Below are 18,564 nucleotides of genomic sequence, written 5' to 3' on the forward strand. Positions count from 1 at the left end.
AGGAGATTATGTTGAAAAATAAAAAAAAGTTTACCCAAAAAAAATTGTTTTTATACTTCATTCTAAGGACTTATTGAACTACCCTCGTAGATACATACTGTGCTCATCGGTTCGAAGGAATCAAAATCCGCTTTTGTAGGCCGAAACGGAGCCGTGTCCATAATCAATAGTACTTTTTCCGTCTTCTGGGTCTCACTATGATATTCTCGAACCGAGGGCAAAAATACGTTTTCATACCAATAAAGTAAAAGCTCTCTATCCATCAGCGCATCTTTCTGCGCCACATAATAAACCGGAAGTTTCGATACGCCCTCGAAACATTTAGGATTTTTCTCGCTCCCAATAACAAGCAATGGGACCTTGTGAGTTCCAGTTGCATTAGTACAAACCATGACTGTCACTTTGTCCTCATAAACTTTCTGGCCAAGTTTATTCGGCAAGAGCCTCCAATAAACTTCGATTTCATCCGCATCATAAACTTGATGATCTTCAACTCCGTGTTCCTTCTTCAGTTCGGCAAGATGCGTCTGGAATTCTTGGTGGTCTTCCGAGTTCCAAAAACTCTTCACATTTCGAAGAGCATATTTGACTTTGATACCGTGCCGATTCCTAAATCTAGAAAACCAGGCATTGGTGCCACTAAATTCTTCTAATTCGGGCCAGGTTTCGCTCATACTTCGAGCTGTGTCTTTAATTATTGCTGAGACAACTGATTCACTTAAGGCTCTTCTCTGCTTGTACCATAAAAGCAGACATTCGTCGAGAAGAAGACGTTTCTTTTGTTGCGAACTTCTTTTATGAATAGGTTTTACCTTCAAGCCAAGTTTCAACAACTTTTTATCTTCTCTGCCTATTCGTCGAACTGTCGCTTCCGAAATTCCGAATTCGCGAGCCACTATTGCGACACTCGTTCTTGCATTTAACCAATTTGTTATTTCAAGTCGTTCGTCTTGGTCCAGATAAAGTATTTTTCTTCGTTTAATACTCATCCTCTTTGACTTGAAACTAGACCCGAGCTGAGAGAAAGGATTTTAGAAGATTAACGTCTTGACCGGGAAACCGGGAAAGAACAGGAATTTAATTTATTCCACACTCGGCCCGAATGGCAACCTTTTGCCCCTGAAAATAGGGGCGAAAGTAGCATATATTTCCCGCAAACCGCATTTGCGGGGCGAAAGTAAAATCAGCGGGGCGAAAGTAAAATTAGCGGGGCGAAAGTGAAATTAGCAGGGCGAAAGTGAATTTTGCGGCACGAAAGTAAAATTAGCGGGGCGAAAGTAAAATCAGCGGGACGAAAGTAAAATTAGCAGGGCCAAAAATGAATTTTGCGGAGCGAAAGTAAAATTATTGGGACGAAAATAAAATTTGCGGGGCGACAGTAAAATTTTCGGGGCGAAAGTAAAATCAGCGGTGCAACAGTAAAATCAGCGGGGCGACAATAAAATCAGCGGTGCAACAGTAAAATCTGCGGGGCGAAAGTGAAATCAGCGTGGCGAAAGTAAAATCAGCGGGACGAAAGTAAAATCAGCGGGGCGAAAGTAAAATTAGCGGGACGAAAGTAAAATTAGCAGGGCGAAAGTGAAATTAGCAGGGCGAAAGTAAAATCAGCGGGACGAAAGTAAAAGTATCGGGATAAAAGTAAAATTAGCAGGGCGAAATTGAATTTTTCGGAGCGAAAGTAAAATTAGCGGGGCGAAAGTAAAATCAGCGGGGCGAAAGTAAAATTATCAGGGCGAAAGTAAAATCAGCGGGGCGAAAGTAAAATTAGCAGGGCGAATATAAAATCAGTGGGGCGAAAGTAAAAATTAGTCAATCAGAATTCAAGGTGCGAAAAAAGCTATAGAAAAATGCTTCGGACCCGCTTTTCAGGTTTAAAAGGTGGCCACGGTCGGGGGTGGAATAAAATACTATACGCAACAAAGAGGCGAAAGTATTTTTCCTATGGGAAAATCCGCGGGACAAATCTTCTCCTTTCGGCCCTTGTTGCAAAAAAATAGATTTATCGCGTTTTTATTCGCTTATTCCTAATTTCCCTGAATTGAAACAAGAAATTTTTGACACAGAACGGACATTTTTTAAAACAATGATTCTTTGCGAATTCATCTTTCTTCAGTAAAAATTGAAAATTTGTCTCTCGATGAAAATCTACTTTGTTGATAATCAATTTTTTACACTAAAAATTGAATTATTCCGTAGAAAATTTAACTATTTGGCTGAAAATCCGTTGGTTTTATGTTTGTTAAGAATTAGATTTTTAACATAAAATTTAACGATTCTATTTTTGGTTGAAAATGTGTCATTTCTGAATAAAATTTCAACTATTGGGTTTAAAATTGATATTTTTTACATAGAAATTAAACCTGTTCTTTGAAAATTTATGTACTTTGTGAAAAATTCTCCTGTTTTGTAAAAAATTAATCTTCATGTTTGAAAAATCATATATTTGGCATAAATTTCAAGTATTCTAGTTGAAGATTTATAATTTGAGTTAAAAATTCATCAGTTTCGTTGAAAATTAACTCCTTCAACTGAAAATTTGATTGAAAATATATCTTTTTTAATTGTAAATTCAACTATTTCGTTGAAAATACACATATTTGGTTAAAAATGGATATTTTTTTTATAGAAAATGATTTTTTTCTTTTCAAGAATCTTCTTGTTAAAAATGTAAGTATAATTTATCAATGATCATTTTAGGTGAAAATTCGTCTCTTATGTTGGAAATAAAATTACTTGGTTGAAAGTTAAACTATTTTGTTAAAAATTAAATTTTCTGGTTCAAGATTCATTACTTTTAATAAAAATTAATTTCTTTGGTTGAAATATGAGATAATTGATAAAAAACTTCTTTTTTCTTGGCATGAAAAGGAATTTTGTTTCGATACTTTATTTGTTTTGTTAAAAATTGGTTTCTTTTCTGGTTGAAAATTATTATTTAAAAATTAATCCTCTTGATTAAAAATTTCTTTAGTTGGTGAAAAATTTAAATATTCTAGTTAAAGATTCATCATTTTAGATCAAAATTCATAAATATTTAAAATTTTCTTTGAAAATTCATCATTTTGTTTGAAAATGCAACCATCTTTTAAGTTAGTTTTTTTAAAGCTAGTTTTTGTGTTAACTTATTCCAATTTAATATTGTATAGTTTTAGTTGAAAATTCACCGGTTTGGTCGAAGATTAATTTTTTTAACCAAAAATTCCATTATTTTTTGGTTAACAATTTATCTTTTATAGAAAAAATTAATTTTTTTGTTGAAAATTTAACTATTTCAGTTAAAAACTCATAGTTACATTTAAATTGTTAAATATTGTTAAAGTTAAATTTTCCTAGCAAAGAGAAAATTTTCAACAAATAAATGGTTTTTCAGTTAAGAAGGAAAAAATTTTTCATTCAAGTTGTTTAAATATACGCCAAAAGGCAGATTATTTTGTAAAAAATCTCGCATTTTCAACAAAAAAGTTCATTTTAACCAAAGTAGGAGCAATTTAAACAAAAAATATTACTTTTCTACCATTTGAGATAAATTTTTGACTAAAAATGATCAATTTTCAACGAAAAAGGGAAAAGTTGCATTTTCAAGTAAAGAATTAAATTTAAATTAAAAAAAAAAAACGAATTTTCTACAACAAAGTTACATTTTCAACCAAAGAACTTTTACCGAAGTAATTACAATTTCAGTCAAAAAATTAATTTTTTAATCGTCAGGAGGAAGCAACTATGAATATTTGAATACAAGATACGAAAAAAAAAACTAATAGACAAACGTTGTTCACCAAAAAAAAGTTCGAGAGATTTTTGAATAATTATTTTTTGATAAGACCCGGAGCTTTTTTTTATTGTAAAAAAATAACTATTCAAATTTTTTAAATTAAATTTTAGGAAAACCAGCACAAGAATCTAAAAAAATTGAAACACAAAAGTTGTACAAGATGCGAAAAAAATTAATAGACAAAAGTTATTTACCAAAAAAAGATTGAAAAATTGGTTACTAATTATTTATTTTAATAAGATGCAAAGTTTTTGTTTTAATCGTAGAAAATGATAATTTTGGTTAAACATTAGTTGGTTATCAAATATTTTAAATAACACAATAAATCAAAAAAGGAAAACTAAAGAATCGAATAGAGGTTATGTTCATACTAGGTTAAGTAATTTAAATTTTAAAATTGACACCATTCTGTATTATTTTCATTGGAAAACTACTGAAGTAAACAACATTTATACTCACACCTAAATAAATAAGAGTTCCAGGAGATTTTCAGAAAACGAAGAACAGAAGTTTCGAAATCTAAACACTATGTACAAAACATTCAATTATAATTGACAAAAATATGGTTATAACCTTCACAATACTTTTTATCTTTAAAAGGTTTTAAAATGCGCTTTAAAATTTTTAATAAAATATGTTAAAGTGGTTAAAAACGAGCTACATTTTCTTGGTTATTTAAACGACTAATGGCGTTAATGACACCTGTTTGTGTAACTTGTTTAGGTCGTGTAGGTTATGTTTATTGGGTTGACAGAACGAAGTAATCCACTTATTTAATTTGAAAATACCCGCCAGAAAAAAAAAGTTTTCAGATAAAAACTTTGAACATTCAAAAATAAAAATTGTACTTATTCGATAAAGTACCGCTATAATCCTTGTGATTACAGAAAAATGAAATCTGTAAATGAATAATTCTCTTTTAAGAGAAAGAAAAAAATTACAAAAAATCGAAATTCGATATTTTCGTGAAAATCAAAATGGCTACACATCTATCGATATAGTTTGACAGTTTGACGCAGTCTGTCGTCAGAAGTCTGACAGAATCTACATGTAAAAAATTATTTCTTACATTTGTAATTAAAATCAAAAATGTCAGGGCCAGTCTTGCCTCCAACTCCTGCGCCTTTGAAGAGCATTCAACATTATTTAAAAATTGCTGCGGAGCATGATCAACGTGATCCTGTCGTTAGTTATTGGTGTAAGTAGAGGTTATGTTTATACATCCGAAGTTCCGAAACCTTTGCAAGCTTCGGTAAATCTGACATTTATAGTGATCATAACTCAAATATTTCCTTTTTCTCATTTTTTCGCTTTAATGTGAACTAAATTAATAGAATTGAACAAGAAAATTTAACTAGTTTTTGTTAAAAAGTCTATTCTATTTTTGGTTCGCAGGGTCTCCTGCGACCTTGGAAACCTGGAATTCCCCTTGAATTTTTTTTGAACCTGAAAATTTAATTTTATGTTTTACAATTTAAAACAATTCAAATTTTTAACGACAAATTATTGAACGTTTAAATTCCAAATCCAAATATATAATATTTTAATTATTGAAATTAAAGCAAAATAGCTTAGAATTTTATTAACATGTAATTATTTCAAACTTAACCTTTTTAATTATACAACTATTTAATAATAAAAGATTATAATTGAAAATTGCAGTTTTGAAGAATTTTGTTTTGAATAAAAAAAAATCTTAATTTTGAATCAAAATGTAGATAATTTTCAATTATTTAAATTAAAAACAAATATTTTTTAATGCTGTCAACATGTCATTCCAATTTTAATACATTTTATTACACAACTATTTGACAGTAAAAGATTTTAATGGAAAATTCTATAATTTGAAAATTTTATTTGATTTAAAACGACAGAATGTTAAAAGTTTAAATTCTACATCCAAAATTATGCAATTTTGTATTATTTACATGAAAACCAAACAAGTTTAAAATTTATTAACATGGCATTATTTCAATTTTTAACTTTTCTGTTTAACAATTGTTAAAATATTTAAAATGTTTCACAAGAATTTCAAAAAGCTTTTAAAACTTTCAAAAGATTTAAGGGATTTAAATGATTTAAAAAAGGGTAGAGTAAACCAGTTGTTTAAGTTTTTAAAACATTTTGAAGATTTCAAAAGTTTTAAAAACATTTTAGAATATTTGAAAAGATTTGAGGAAGATTTCAAATAATTCAATGACTTGAACAAATTAAAGAGATTTCACAAACAAAGATTTAAGAAAAATTTCACAAATCTTTGAAAAGCTTTGACAAAGATTTCAATGACTTAACCAAAATTTCCCAAAGTTTTCGAACATTTTATAAAAATTGCAAGGATTTAAAAGATTCGGAAAAGGCGTGTATATCGATTTCTAAGATGCCAAAAGATTTTATACAATTAAAAAATATTTCAATGATTTCAAATGAATACAAAAGATTTCACAAATATTTCAAAAAATTAATAAAAATTTCATAAACATTTAAGAGGAAAATAAGAATTCTAAAGATTTCTAAGAGAGGACAAGTACATCAGATTTCAAAGATTTTAAAACATTTTGAAGATTTTGAATGATTTCAAATATTTCAATGGTTTTAAACGAATGCGGAAGATTTCGAAAGTATTTGAAAGATGTTAAACTATTTAATTTTTGGTTGAAAATTGAATTTTTTATGGAAAACTAATATTTTTGATTGAAAATTGATCTACTTGAGTTAAAAGTTCAAATATTTGGATTTAAAATATTATATTCTGGTTGAGGATTCAACAATTTGGTAGAAAATTAAACCATTCGATTGAAAATTAGTTGTTTTTTTATAAGATTTTTTCTTAACTAACAATGTAATTGTTTAGTTTTGGTTGAAAATTTTCATTGAAAATTAAACTCTTTGATTGAAAGATAACTTTATTTTTAATTGAGATTTTTTTTAAATATCAATGTCATTATTTCATTTTTGTTTAAAAATTGATACTTTCTAGTAAAAATTCATAATTTTTAATTAAAAATGCAACTATTTGGATTTAAATTAATCTGGTTTCGTTTAAGATTCAACAATTTGGTAGAAAATTATAATATTCGGTTAAAAATTAATTTTTTTATTGATATTTTTTTGTAAATTGACAAAGTAACTATTTAATTTTTGGTTGAAAATTGAATTGTTTTTTTTTTGAAAACTGATATTTTTTTATTGAAAATTGATCTAATTTCGTTAAAAGTGCAAATATTTGGATATAAATTATTCTACTCTGGTTGAGGATTCCACAATTTGGTAGAAAATTTAACTATTTGGTTGAAAATTATTATTTTTTTTTGTAAGAATTTTTTTCACAAACAATGTAACTATTTCAGTTTTGGTCGAAAATTGATATTTTGATTGAAGATTCATACTGTTTATATAAAACTAATATTTTTGATTGAAAAATGATCTATTTTAGTTAAAAATTCATCCTTTTTAATTAAAAATTTTTTATTTTATTTTTAATTTAAAATTTAAAATGATTTCAATTAATCTGGTTTGTTTGAAAATTCAACAATTTGGTACAAAATTAAACTCTTCGGTTGAAAATCAGTATTTTTTGTTTAAGAATTTTTTTTAATATCAATGTAACTATTTCATTTTTGGTTGAAAATTGATATTTTGATTGAAAATTGGTATTTTATATTGAAAAATGATATCTTTTATTGAAAATTGATATTTTTAATTGAAAATTAATCTATTTTTGTTTAAAATTTCATCGTTTTTAATTTAAAAATCAACTATTTGTATTGAAATTAATCTGTTTGGGTTGATAAGTTAAGAATTTGGTAGACCTTTAAACTATTTGGTTGAAAAAATGGTTGTTTTTTTTTGTTTTAGCATATTTTTAAATATCAATGTAACTATTTCATTTTTGGTTGAAAATTTATATTTTCTGGTCATAAATTTACAAGTATTAATTAAAAATGCAACTGTTTGGATTTCAATTAATCTGGTTCGGTTGAGGATTCAATAATTTGGTAGAATATTAAAATATTTGGTTACAAATTATTTTTTTTTAATTGACCGTGTTACTATTTTATTTTTGGTTGAAAATTAACATTTTTGTTTGAAAACTGATATTTTTTATTAAAATTTGATCTACTTTAGTTAAAAATGCAAATATTTGGATTTCAATTATTCTATTTCGGTTGCGGATTCAACAATTTGGTAGCAAATTAAAATATTCGGTTACAACTTATTTTTTTTTAAATTCGCAATGTAACTATTTTATTTTTGGTTCAAAATTTCAATTTTTGTTTGAAAATTGATATTTTAAATTAAAAATGGATCTACTTTAGTTAAAAATGCAAATATTTGGATTTAAATTGTTCTATTTCGGTCGTGGATTCAACAATTTGGTAGAAAATTAAAATATTCGGTTAAAAATTATTTTTTTTATTGAGATTTTTTTAAAAAATCAATGTAACTATTTCATTTGTGGTTAAAAATTGATATATTTGATTTCAAATTGGTCTTTTCCAACTGAAAATTCCTCGTTTTTTAAATTGAAATGCAATTATTTGTATTTAAATTAATCTGTTTTTGTTGAGGATACAACACTTTTTTGTAAAAAATTAAACTATTTTTATAAAATTTTTAATTTATGGAAAATTTATCCTCTTTTTATTCAAAATGCAACTGTTTGGGTTTAAATTCATCTGGCTTAGTTCAGGATTTAATAGTTCGGTAGAAAATTAAATTATTCGGTTAAAAATTAAACTATTTTCATAAAAATTTAACTTTTTGGTAGAAATTAAATTTTATTCTTAAAAAGTTATATTTTTATGATGAAAATTCTCAAGTTTTGTAGATCACTCATCCTTTTAAAATAAAAATTGAATAATCTTGTTGAAAATTAATGTTTTTTTTTCGAAAATTCATGACTTTGGGTAGAACATTAATCTTCTTGCTGAAAAATTCATATTTTTGGTTGAAAATGAAACAATTTTTTTTGTTAAAAATTAATATTTTTTAGTTGAAAATTCAAGTACTTGGTTGAAATTTGAACTACTGTGTAAACAATTCATATTTTTTAATGATTCGCCTGCTTGGTTGAAAATTTAACCGTTCCATTTATAGAAAATTAATCTTCAAGGTTAAAAAATCCTCTTTTGAGTTTAAGTCTTTTGTTGAAAATTGATTTTTTTTAATATTCATCTTTTTGGTTGAAAATTTAAATATTTTGTTGAAAATCTGTTGTTTCTCTTTGCTTTAGAATTCATTTTCGTAATTTTTGGCTAAAAGTTGATCCTCTTTAGTTGAAGATTCATGTATTTTGTTCAAAATTCATCTTTTTTGGTCCAAAATTATTCTTTCTTGAAAAATTATTCTTTCTGGTTAAAAATTCAATTAAACTATTTGGAAGAAAATTAAACTGTTCGAGTCATATTAACTTTTTTGTTTAAAAAAATATTTTTTTTTGTTCAAATTTAACTACCTGGTTAAAAACTATACCTTGAAATGACCTTGAATTTTGTTCCTAAGAATTCTTAGTTCAGAATTCATCTCGTTCGGTTAAGAATTTTAATATTTGATTGAAAATTGAATTTTTTTTCTTGAAAATGCAACTATTTTGTGGTAAAGTCATGTTTTTTAAATCAGAAATCCAGCTACTGAGTTGAAAAGTTGAATTGTTTTCTTGAAAATTTTGTTTTTATTAAGATTTATTATTTTAGTTGCAAATTCATCTCTCTTGATGAAAATGTAACTTTTTGTTGAAAATTTGATTTTTTTCTTTGTTGAGAATTAATTTATTTAACTAAAAATGTAACTATTACATTTTTTGTTGAAAAATAATATTTTTATTGAAAAATTAATCTTTTCTAGCTGAAAATTTATCCTTTTTGATTAAAAACAAATATTGCTGATTGGGTTTAATTTAAAAGACCTTGAAATTCAACAATTTTCTTGAAAATTAATGGTTTCTTTTGTTCGAAAATTAGTTATTTTTTTGTTAGAACATTAATCTTCTTAGTTGAAAATTTAGCTTTTTGTTAAAAATGAATAATTTTAAAATTCATTATTTCTGTCGAAAATTTATTTCTCTGGTTGAAAATATTACTGGTTTGTTAAAAATTCATTTTCTTTTTAGAATTTTTTTAACTAGCAATGTATCTATTTCATTTTTGGGTGAAAATTGATATTTTCTAGTTAAAACATAATAAGTTTTAATTAAAAATGCAACTGTTTGGATTTAAATTAATCCAGTTTGGTCGAAGATTCAACAAGTTCGGTAAATATTAAGATTTTCGGTTAAAAATTAGTTTTTTTCAATTGAGATTTTTTTTAATTAACAATGTAACTATTTCATTTTTGGTTGAAAATTGAATTTTTTTTTAAACTGATATTTTTTATTTAACATTGATCTACTTTATTAAAAAAATTCCAATATTTGGATTTAAATTATTCTACTTCGGTTGAGGATTCAATAATTTGTTAGAAAATTAAACTTTTCGGTTGAAAATGAGTTTTTTTTGGTTGAGAATTTGTTTTTAAATATCAATGTAATTATTTCATTCTTGGTTGAAAATTGATATTTTCTAGATAAAAATTCATCATTTATATTTAAAAATACAACTGTTTGGATTTAAATTTTCATTTTTCATTTTCATTTCTGGGTGAAAATTGATATATTTTTTTGAAAATTGATCTTTTCTAGCTGAAAATTCATCTTTTTTTATTAAAAATGCAACTATTTGGATCAAAATTAATCTGATTTTGTTGAAGATTCAACAATCTGGTTAAAGATTAAACTATTTGGTCGAAAATTAATTTTATTGTTAAAAAATTTCTATTTTTGGGTAGAAAGTTCAACAGTTTTCTTAAAAAAGAATGTCTTTTTTTTTTGAAAATTCATAACTTTTGGTAGAACTAATCTTCTTGCTGAAAAAATCATATTTTTGAGTAAAAATTGAACTATATATTTAGTTAAAAATTAATCTTTTTTAATTGAAAATGCAGGCACTTGGTTGAAAGTTGAACTACTGTGTAAAAAATTCATATTTTTTAATGATTCGCCTCCTTGGCCTTAGAATGAATTTTTTAATTAACAATGTAACAATTGCATTTTTGGCAAAAAATGATCCTGTTTAGTTGAAGATTCCATGTTTTTTGTTCAAAATTCGTTTTTTTTTGCCAAAAATATTCTTTGTTGTAAAATTATTCTTTCTGGTTAAAAATTCAACTGTTTGTTTCTAAATTAACTTGGTTTTCTTAAGTATTCAACTATTTGGTTAAAAATTAAACTATTTTGTATCAAAATTTATTTATTTGGAAGAAAATTAATTTTGTTTTAAATCATATTTTTGGGTTGAAAATTCGTGTTTTTTGGTCAAACATTAATCTTTTTGCTGGAAAATTTATCTTTTTGGATAAAAATATAACTATTTGGTTAAAATTCGTCTGTTTGTGTTGAAAATTCAATCTTTTTATAGATAATTTCTCCTTTTGGCTTTAAGGTGTAATAATTTGGTTGAAAATTAATGTTTTTTGTTGAAAATTCATATTTTTTAGTAAAAAATTAATCTTTTTCCTGAAAAATTCATATTTGTTATTGAAAATTGATTGAATTTTATTCTTCCTGATTAAAAATTCAACTATTTGGATCTACATTAATTTAGTTTGATTAAGGATTGAACTATTTGGTTAAAAATAAAACTATTTTTGTATCAAAATTTAATAATTCGTCCTTTTGGCTTTAAAATTTAATCCTTTTTTTATTCAAAATTAATGTATTTTGTTGAAAATCCGAGTTTTTTCAGTAAAAAATTAAACTTGTTGATGGACAATGTATCGTTTTGGCGGAAAATATAACTATTTGGTTAAAAATTCGTCTTTTTTGTGTTAAAAATTTAACTGTTTTGTAGATAATTTATCCTTTTGGCTTTAAAAATTGAATAACTTTGTTGAAAATTCGTGTTTTTTGGTGAAACATTAATCTTGTTGCTGGAAAATTGATCTTTTTGGTTTAACATTTAACTTTTTTGTTTAAATTAATTATTTATTCTCAGAAAAAAAATGAATTTTCTTTATGTGAAAATTTCACTATACCATTTTTTTGTGTTAGAAATGTATCCTTTTTAAGTTTAAAATGTATGTATTTTGTAGAAAATTTATCGGTTTGGTTAGTAAATTAATTTTTTTTAAACAATATAAAGATGGGAGATTTTAAATAAAATTTTTTTTTCGCATTTTGTGTTCGAAAATAATGGACACTTATTTTTTTATTTCAATGTGATACTCGAAAATCTCGAGAAATGATTTTTCAAAATTTGTTAATCGGCAAAAATCATTTGTTTTCAATCGCTCACTGTAAAATAAGTTTTGAAAATCTTTGCAAAATAGTATAACATACCTCCTATTTTTTCATAACAGTATAGTGCATTTTTATAAACAAATTTATTTATTTTGAACTTGAAACATTTTTTCTGTTTTTTTTTTACCTTACAATTTTTGTTCACGATTGTCAAATGTGCAGGAAAATTTTGAGAATGGAGAAATAAAAACTCCAAGTGTTACGAATTTTTATAATCCGTCGATTACGTTCCAGACGACGCGTGAAAAAATTCGTAAGACTTGGAGTTTTCATTTCTCCATTCTCAAATTTTTCCTGCGTATTTGCGAATCTTGAAGAAACATTTTAAGGTAGAAAAAAACCACAAAAAATATTCCAATTTAAAAATAAATAAAATTGTTTATAAGAATGCCCTATATTGTTATGAAGAAAACAAGAGGAGATATGTTATACTATTCTGGAAAGCTTGTAGGTGAATGCGTATTTTCAGTAAAAGAATAATTTTTTCTATTCAAAATTTCTTTTACAGTGAGCGTTTGAAAAAGAAATGATTTTTCCCGATTATTAAATTTTGAAAAATCATATCTCGAAATTTTCGGGTATCACATTGAAATAAAAAAATATGTGTCGATTATTTTCGAACACGCAACACGAAAAAAAAATGTTTTATTGGGAATGGTGGTTTACCATTTCGCCACCTGGTGCCGAAAGCTCGAACTAGTAAGAGTAGGTACAATTTTAAACCTGTATTTTAATTTTTGCATAAAAGTGTTTCTAAGATTGTTTTGTAAAGTTTAAAACAATGATTGAATTCTAAAAAGAAATCTTCATAAAAAACAAATAGTTTTAGATAGAATTTCCATCTTCATCATCAGTTTAATCCAAGAAAAAAATTCCCGGTTTTTCCCGGTTTGCAAACATTTTTCAGGCTCAATGAAATTTTAAAAAATCGAACTCTAAAGCTAACAATTTTTCGATTTGAATTAATACAAACTGAACTGTAAATTATAGTACTTAAAGTGGAACTCTTGAATTTCAAACTTTTAAAATTTAAGTTTAAAAGTTTTTTAATTCAATAATTTTGTACTCAAATCTGATTCAAATGATCAATAATTTACACGTATAAAATGGAAGCTACTAACACTTTTAAACTGAACAATTTTTAATTAAATTCAGTTAATCAGTTAAATTAAGAATTTAGTAAATTTGAGGGTCCCAAGATTCAGATTCAGTTCTAATAATATAAATCAACGTTATCATTTTTAATTCTTTAAAGTCTAAATTGAAGAATCAATCTATTAATTTAAATTTGATTAAAATATTATAATTTAAATCAATGTTAGGCAGATACATTAAAAATTGAACGATTACATTTTTTTATAAACTGAACACTTTTTAAATTAAAAGTTAAATTATTCATACTTTAAACGGTTAAAAATCCGTGAAATGCTTCCAAATTTAGAAATGTTTTTTAATCTTTTAAAGCCATTCAAAATTCTTAAAAATATTTTTAATATTTTTCTACGAAATCTGCCAAAATCTATATTTTGTTTTAAATTAGGCCGTGGGCTATTTACATCGACATTTTGTTACTAATAGCCGGATTTTGTCGGTACACGTAGACGCTTTGTTTAAATTATTTCAAATCAGTTGAAATTTTAAATTGAATTTTTTCAAAACATCTAAATATTACTTCCTTGAATGTTTTTTTGATAGAAAAATTAAAATCTAACGTTCAAAATTTAGTTTTTAATATTTTACTAAAATTACTGATTTTAAATAAACAGATATTTCTAAATATTAAGTCATTCTTATTTTTCCTAATTAAAAAATTTCAAATTGCATGGCTTAAAAATGGAATATTTTAGACTAAAATAATATGTGAAATTTAATAAAAGCTTTTGATTATGAATATATTATTTTGAGGTTATTTTAAAATTGAAAACATTTTATAAAGTTTCTATCAGGCGTTTACATTTGTTTAACTAATAAGACTTTCCAATTGTAATAGTTTGCATAATTTTTAAAGTTTGAAACTGTAAATTCTAAAATTGCGAACTGATTTCGAATCGTCGTTTAAAATTAATTATTATTCACTTTTTAAATCTTAAAGAACAATTCAATTTAAAAAATCATTATTAATATAAATTCACAGTTGATCAGCTAAAAATGCTTTTTATCTGACATCTTCGATCTCAAACGCTTCTAATTTTTAATGGCTCAAGTCTGAAAAACTGCATTTTAAAATTCTTTAAAATAAAATGTACACTTAAGAATTAAAATTTAAAATTGTTTAAAGTGGACGATTTTGGAAATGCGCATTCTAAACTGAATGATGTCATAATAAACATTTTTATGCGCAAATTAAAATGCATCTTCAAAATTATACCTATTCTTTCTAGTTCGGATTTTTTTCTCACCAGGTGGCGCATCGCAGTTGAACCATTCCCAATAGAAAAAATATATTTAAAAAAAAAATATATATATATAATAAATTTTGAAAAAATATATATTTTATATTTAATATATTTTAAAATATATTTATGGATGACCCCTAAATCGGAATTGACTGTGAATACGATTTCGATTGAATGATCGGGAAATCTCGTATTTTAGGTCGGCTCTACGCGCTTCAAACAGGTTTAAAACTTTCGACAAAAACCACTGAAGAGACCAATTTTCTGATGAAATTGATGGATTGGTTGGAGAGCACGAAAAAGGCTCTGCATGATAACGAGGCGATAACCAACAACGTCGCAGCTCAAGCTCATTTGGAAAATTGGGCTTTAAAGCTCTTCATGTATGCAGATAAAAATGATCGAAACTCGAACTTTGAAAAGAGTACCATCCAGAGTTTTTACACTGCCGGACTTCTTTATGATGTCATCACGACCTTTGGCGATTTGACGGAAGAGGCTGTGCAAAATAGGAAATATGCCAAATGGAAAGCTGCTTATATCCACAATTGTTTGAAAAATGGGGAAACTCCGGTCCCTGGTCCTATGAAGCAAGAAGGGGATGATGAAGGATCTGGTAAGAATTTAAAAAAAAAAAAACCTCTTGATAATTAAATTCTCAGCTAACGTTTTTTTTTAAGTATATATTTTGGAATTCACTCAGTAATATTTATTAAGTATTTTTGAAATCGCGGCTGGTAGTAAGTAAATTACGTAACGGAAGTTTATATTTCAATAAAAAAAAAGAAGAAACATATGCAAAAAGTAAAAGAATTATAAAAACAAAAAAAGAAGAATTTTCTCTATAAAAATTGAACTTTCATACAAAAAATATAGATTCACAAAAAATTTAATATTCCTTGAAACTGATGCATTTTTAACCATTAACAATGAAATTTTTAAACAAAGAAAATGATTTTTGTCACCAAAAAAGGAGTTTTAAACCAAAACAAAAAAAATGTTTTAACAATGTAGTTTAACTATGACCTTTTTTAACCTTTAACAAAAGAGATGAATTGTCAAATAAAAATATAAATCTTCAAAGAAAAAAAATGATTTCTTTACCAAGTGATTCAACCGAATTTTTCAAACAATTAAATATCTACTGAAACATCTGAAATTTTCAATAAAAAAGATAAATTAAAAAAAAAATAGTTGAATTTTCTGTTAAAAATTATTTATTTTGACTTTTCACGAAAAAAATGTAATTTTGAATCCAAAAAGACGAATTTTGAACCAAAAAGGATGTCTTTTCAACCAAATTGTTGAATTCTCTACCAAATAGTTGCATTGTTATCCACCAAATATTACATTTCTCTTAAAACAAATGAATTTTTTATTAATTAAAAAAAAAGTTGAATTATCATCCCAAAAAGATACCAGTTGACTTTTCAAGGTCGAAGTATTAAGTTTTTAACAAAAAAATAAGTTTCTACGAAAATAATCGAATTTTCAATACAAAATGATTACTTTTTTCAAACAAAAAGGATGAATTTTTAACAAGATTGTTTAATTATCTCCCAGATAGTTACCATTTCTTTCAAGAAAGATGAAATTTGTACTAAAAAGTGCCATAGTTTATATTATAGTAAAAAAGATGAAATTTATGCAAAAAAGAAAAAATAGTTTTAAAATCAAAAATGCGAATTTTGAACAAATAAAGATTTTTTACTGAAGAAAGAAATAAAAGTTTGTATAAATTGTTGGAACTTTAAGTCAAAGACGAATTTTTTCTACAAAAATTTAATTTATGAAAAAATGACTAGCAAAAAATTAGTTTTACACGAAACTAATGCCAACAAGAATTAAATTTCAAGTCAAGAAAATTATTTTTTTTACCAAAAAAGGATAATTTTCTTCTAAATAATATCAATCTTGAAAAGAAAATATCTTTTTACAAAGTTATTGAACTGAAACTTTCAAATAAAATAGTTGAATACTCAAGCAAAAAAGAATAATTTTTAATCAAAAAGTGTCATTTCATGATAGAAAGAAAAAGAATTTTCTATTAAAACAGATGAATTCCTCAATCAAAAAGATAAATTTTCATCAAAAAAAAAATAATAATTTAATTTTATGTTAAAAAATATTTCAGTTGACTTCATGAAAAAATTCAATTTTTAACCAAAGAGAATGTCTTTTCAACAACAAAAAATAGTTAAATTTTCACCCAGAAAAGATACCAGTTCACTTTTAAAGATCAAAATATTAAGTTTTTAATAATAAAACAAAAAAGTTTCTACGAAAAAACTTGAATTTTCAATCCAAAAAGATGACTTTTTCCCTAGAATAATGAAATTTGTACTAAAACAGTGGAATTTTTAATACAAAAACAATCTTTTTTTTGAAAAGTTAAACTTTCGTCTGGAAAAAATTTCATACCGTTTTTTAACACTAAAATATAATATTTAAACAAAAAGTAAATTTTCTACGAAATAGTTAAGTTTTCAACAAAACAAAATAATTTCATTTTTAACATAAAAGTTAAATTTTCAATCTAAAAGGTTAAATTCCCGGCAAAAAAATGTCATAGTTTATATTGCAAATACAAAAAATGAAATTTATACAAAAAAGAAAAGAATTTTAAAAAGAAAAAGACGAATTTTCAACAAATAAAGATTTTTCACTCAACAAAACTTTTCTATTTCAGCAAAAAATTAATTTTACGTGATACTGATGCATTTTTACCCAACAAAACTGAAATTTCAATCCAATAAAATTATTATTTTTTTAACAAAAAAGAAGAATTTTCTATTAAAAAATATCAATCTTGAAAAAATGGAAAAGTTTCATTTTTAGTTTAAAAATTAATTTTTAAGAAAAAAAATACTTTTCCTCTCAACAGTTAAATTTTTAGCAAAGACATAAGCCTTTAATCAAAAAAATAATTGTTTAACAATTTAGTTTAACTGTTACCCAATTAGTATAATTTTTAATTGAAAAGGATTAATTTTTAACAAAATGTTTGAATAAAAAAGAATAGTTGGATTTTCTGTTAAAAAATGTGTCAGTTGACTTTTCATGAAAAAAATATACATTTTAATCCAAAAAGACGAATTTGTTTAACCGAAAAGGATAGTTTTTTAATAAAATTGTTGAATTCTCTACCAAATAGTTGCATTTTTATCCAAAAAGATTAAATTTTGTCTTAAAACCGATAAATTTTCATTAGAAAAAAAAAATCATTAAAAAAAATTGTTGAATTTTCATCTAAAAAAATACCAGTTGACTTTCTAATATCGAAATATTAAGTTTTCTTGCAAAAAATTGAATTTTTAATCTAAAAAGATTGATTTTTTTAAACAGAGAGGATGAATTTTTAACAAAATTTGTACTAAAACAGAGGAACTTTTAATAAAAAATGACAATTTTTGGTTGAAAAGTTGAACATCAAATATAAATAAATATATATTCAGCACCAAAATATAAATGTTTAAGAAAAAGTACATTTTCTATGAATTGTTAAATTTTTGAAAAAAATGTATAACTTTCAAGCAAAAAGTACGACTTTTTAACAAAAGAGTTTAGTTTTCAAACAAACAGTTGTATTTTTATTTAAGAAAGATGAATCTTCTTATAAAAAGATAAATTTGAAGAACTTAAAAAAATAGTTAATTTTTCATACAAAGAAGATTTCATTTGACTTTTCAAAAAAACAAACAAATTTTAAATAAAAAGTAAATTTCCTAAAAAATTTTATTCAATAAGAGTTTAATTGGCTTTTTAACAACAAAATACGAATTTTAAACAAATTGTAAATTTTCTAAGAAATAGTTTTCTTAGAAATAGTTCCAAGCAGATCAATTTTTATTTATAAAATATAAATTTTCAAAAAAATATTTGATTTTTCATCGAAAATTATTTTAATTGACTTTGCAGAAAGAAACTTTTAAAAAATTTTAAACAAAAATTAAATTTTCTATGAATTTTCATGCAATAAGATTTCAATAGACTTTTCAACAAAGAAATACGAATTTTTAACAAAAAGTAAAATTTCTAAGAAATATTTTTCTAGCAATAGTTTC

At 24.6% G+C, this 18,564-nt stretch overlaps 2 protein-coding genes across 19 annotated transcripts in view; one reads left to right on the forward strand and one right to left on the reverse strand.

Annotated features, from left to right (window-relative positions):
* LOC117179821 (jerky protein homolog-like) overlaps nt 1-4,485 on the reverse strand; it is a 27,259-nt gene extending 22,774 nt beyond the window's left edge. Inside the window, exons 1-2 of the mRNA XM_033371958.1 lie at nt 4,232-4,485; nt 99-1,016 (exon numbers count right to left, since the gene is read on the reverse strand). Coding sequence (XP_033227849.1) covers nt 99-989 — 891 coding nt within the window. The 5' untranslated portion in view covers nt 990-1,016; nt 4,232-4,485. The remainder of the gene's footprint in view (nt 1-98; nt 1,017-4,231) is intronic.
* A 301-nt stretch (nt 4,486-4,786) lies between these two features.
* LOC117179954 (vacuolar protein sorting-associated protein VTA1 homolog) overlaps nt 4,787-18,564 on the forward strand; it is a 43,047-nt gene continuing 29,269 nt past the window's right edge. For all 18 annotated transcript variants that reach the window (XM_033372192.1, XM_033372202.1, XM_033372193.1 and 15 more), the window contains exons 1-2: nt 4,787-4,970; nt 14,700-15,116. In XM_033372192.1, the coding sequence (XP_033228083.1) occupies nt 4,862-4,970; nt 14,700-15,116 (526 nt within the window). In that variant the 5' untranslated portion in view covers nt 4,787-4,861. The remainder of the gene's footprint in view (nt 4,971-14,699; nt 15,117-18,564) is intronic.

The sequence above is a fragment of the Belonocnema kinseyi genome, chromosome 9 (assembly GCF_010883055.1).
Source record: "Belonocnema kinseyi isolate 2016_QV_RU_SX_M_011 chromosome 9, B_treatae_v1, whole genome shotgun sequence".
NCBI lineage: Eukaryota > Metazoa > Arthropoda > Insecta > Hymenoptera > Cynipidae > Belonocnema > Belonocnema kinseyi.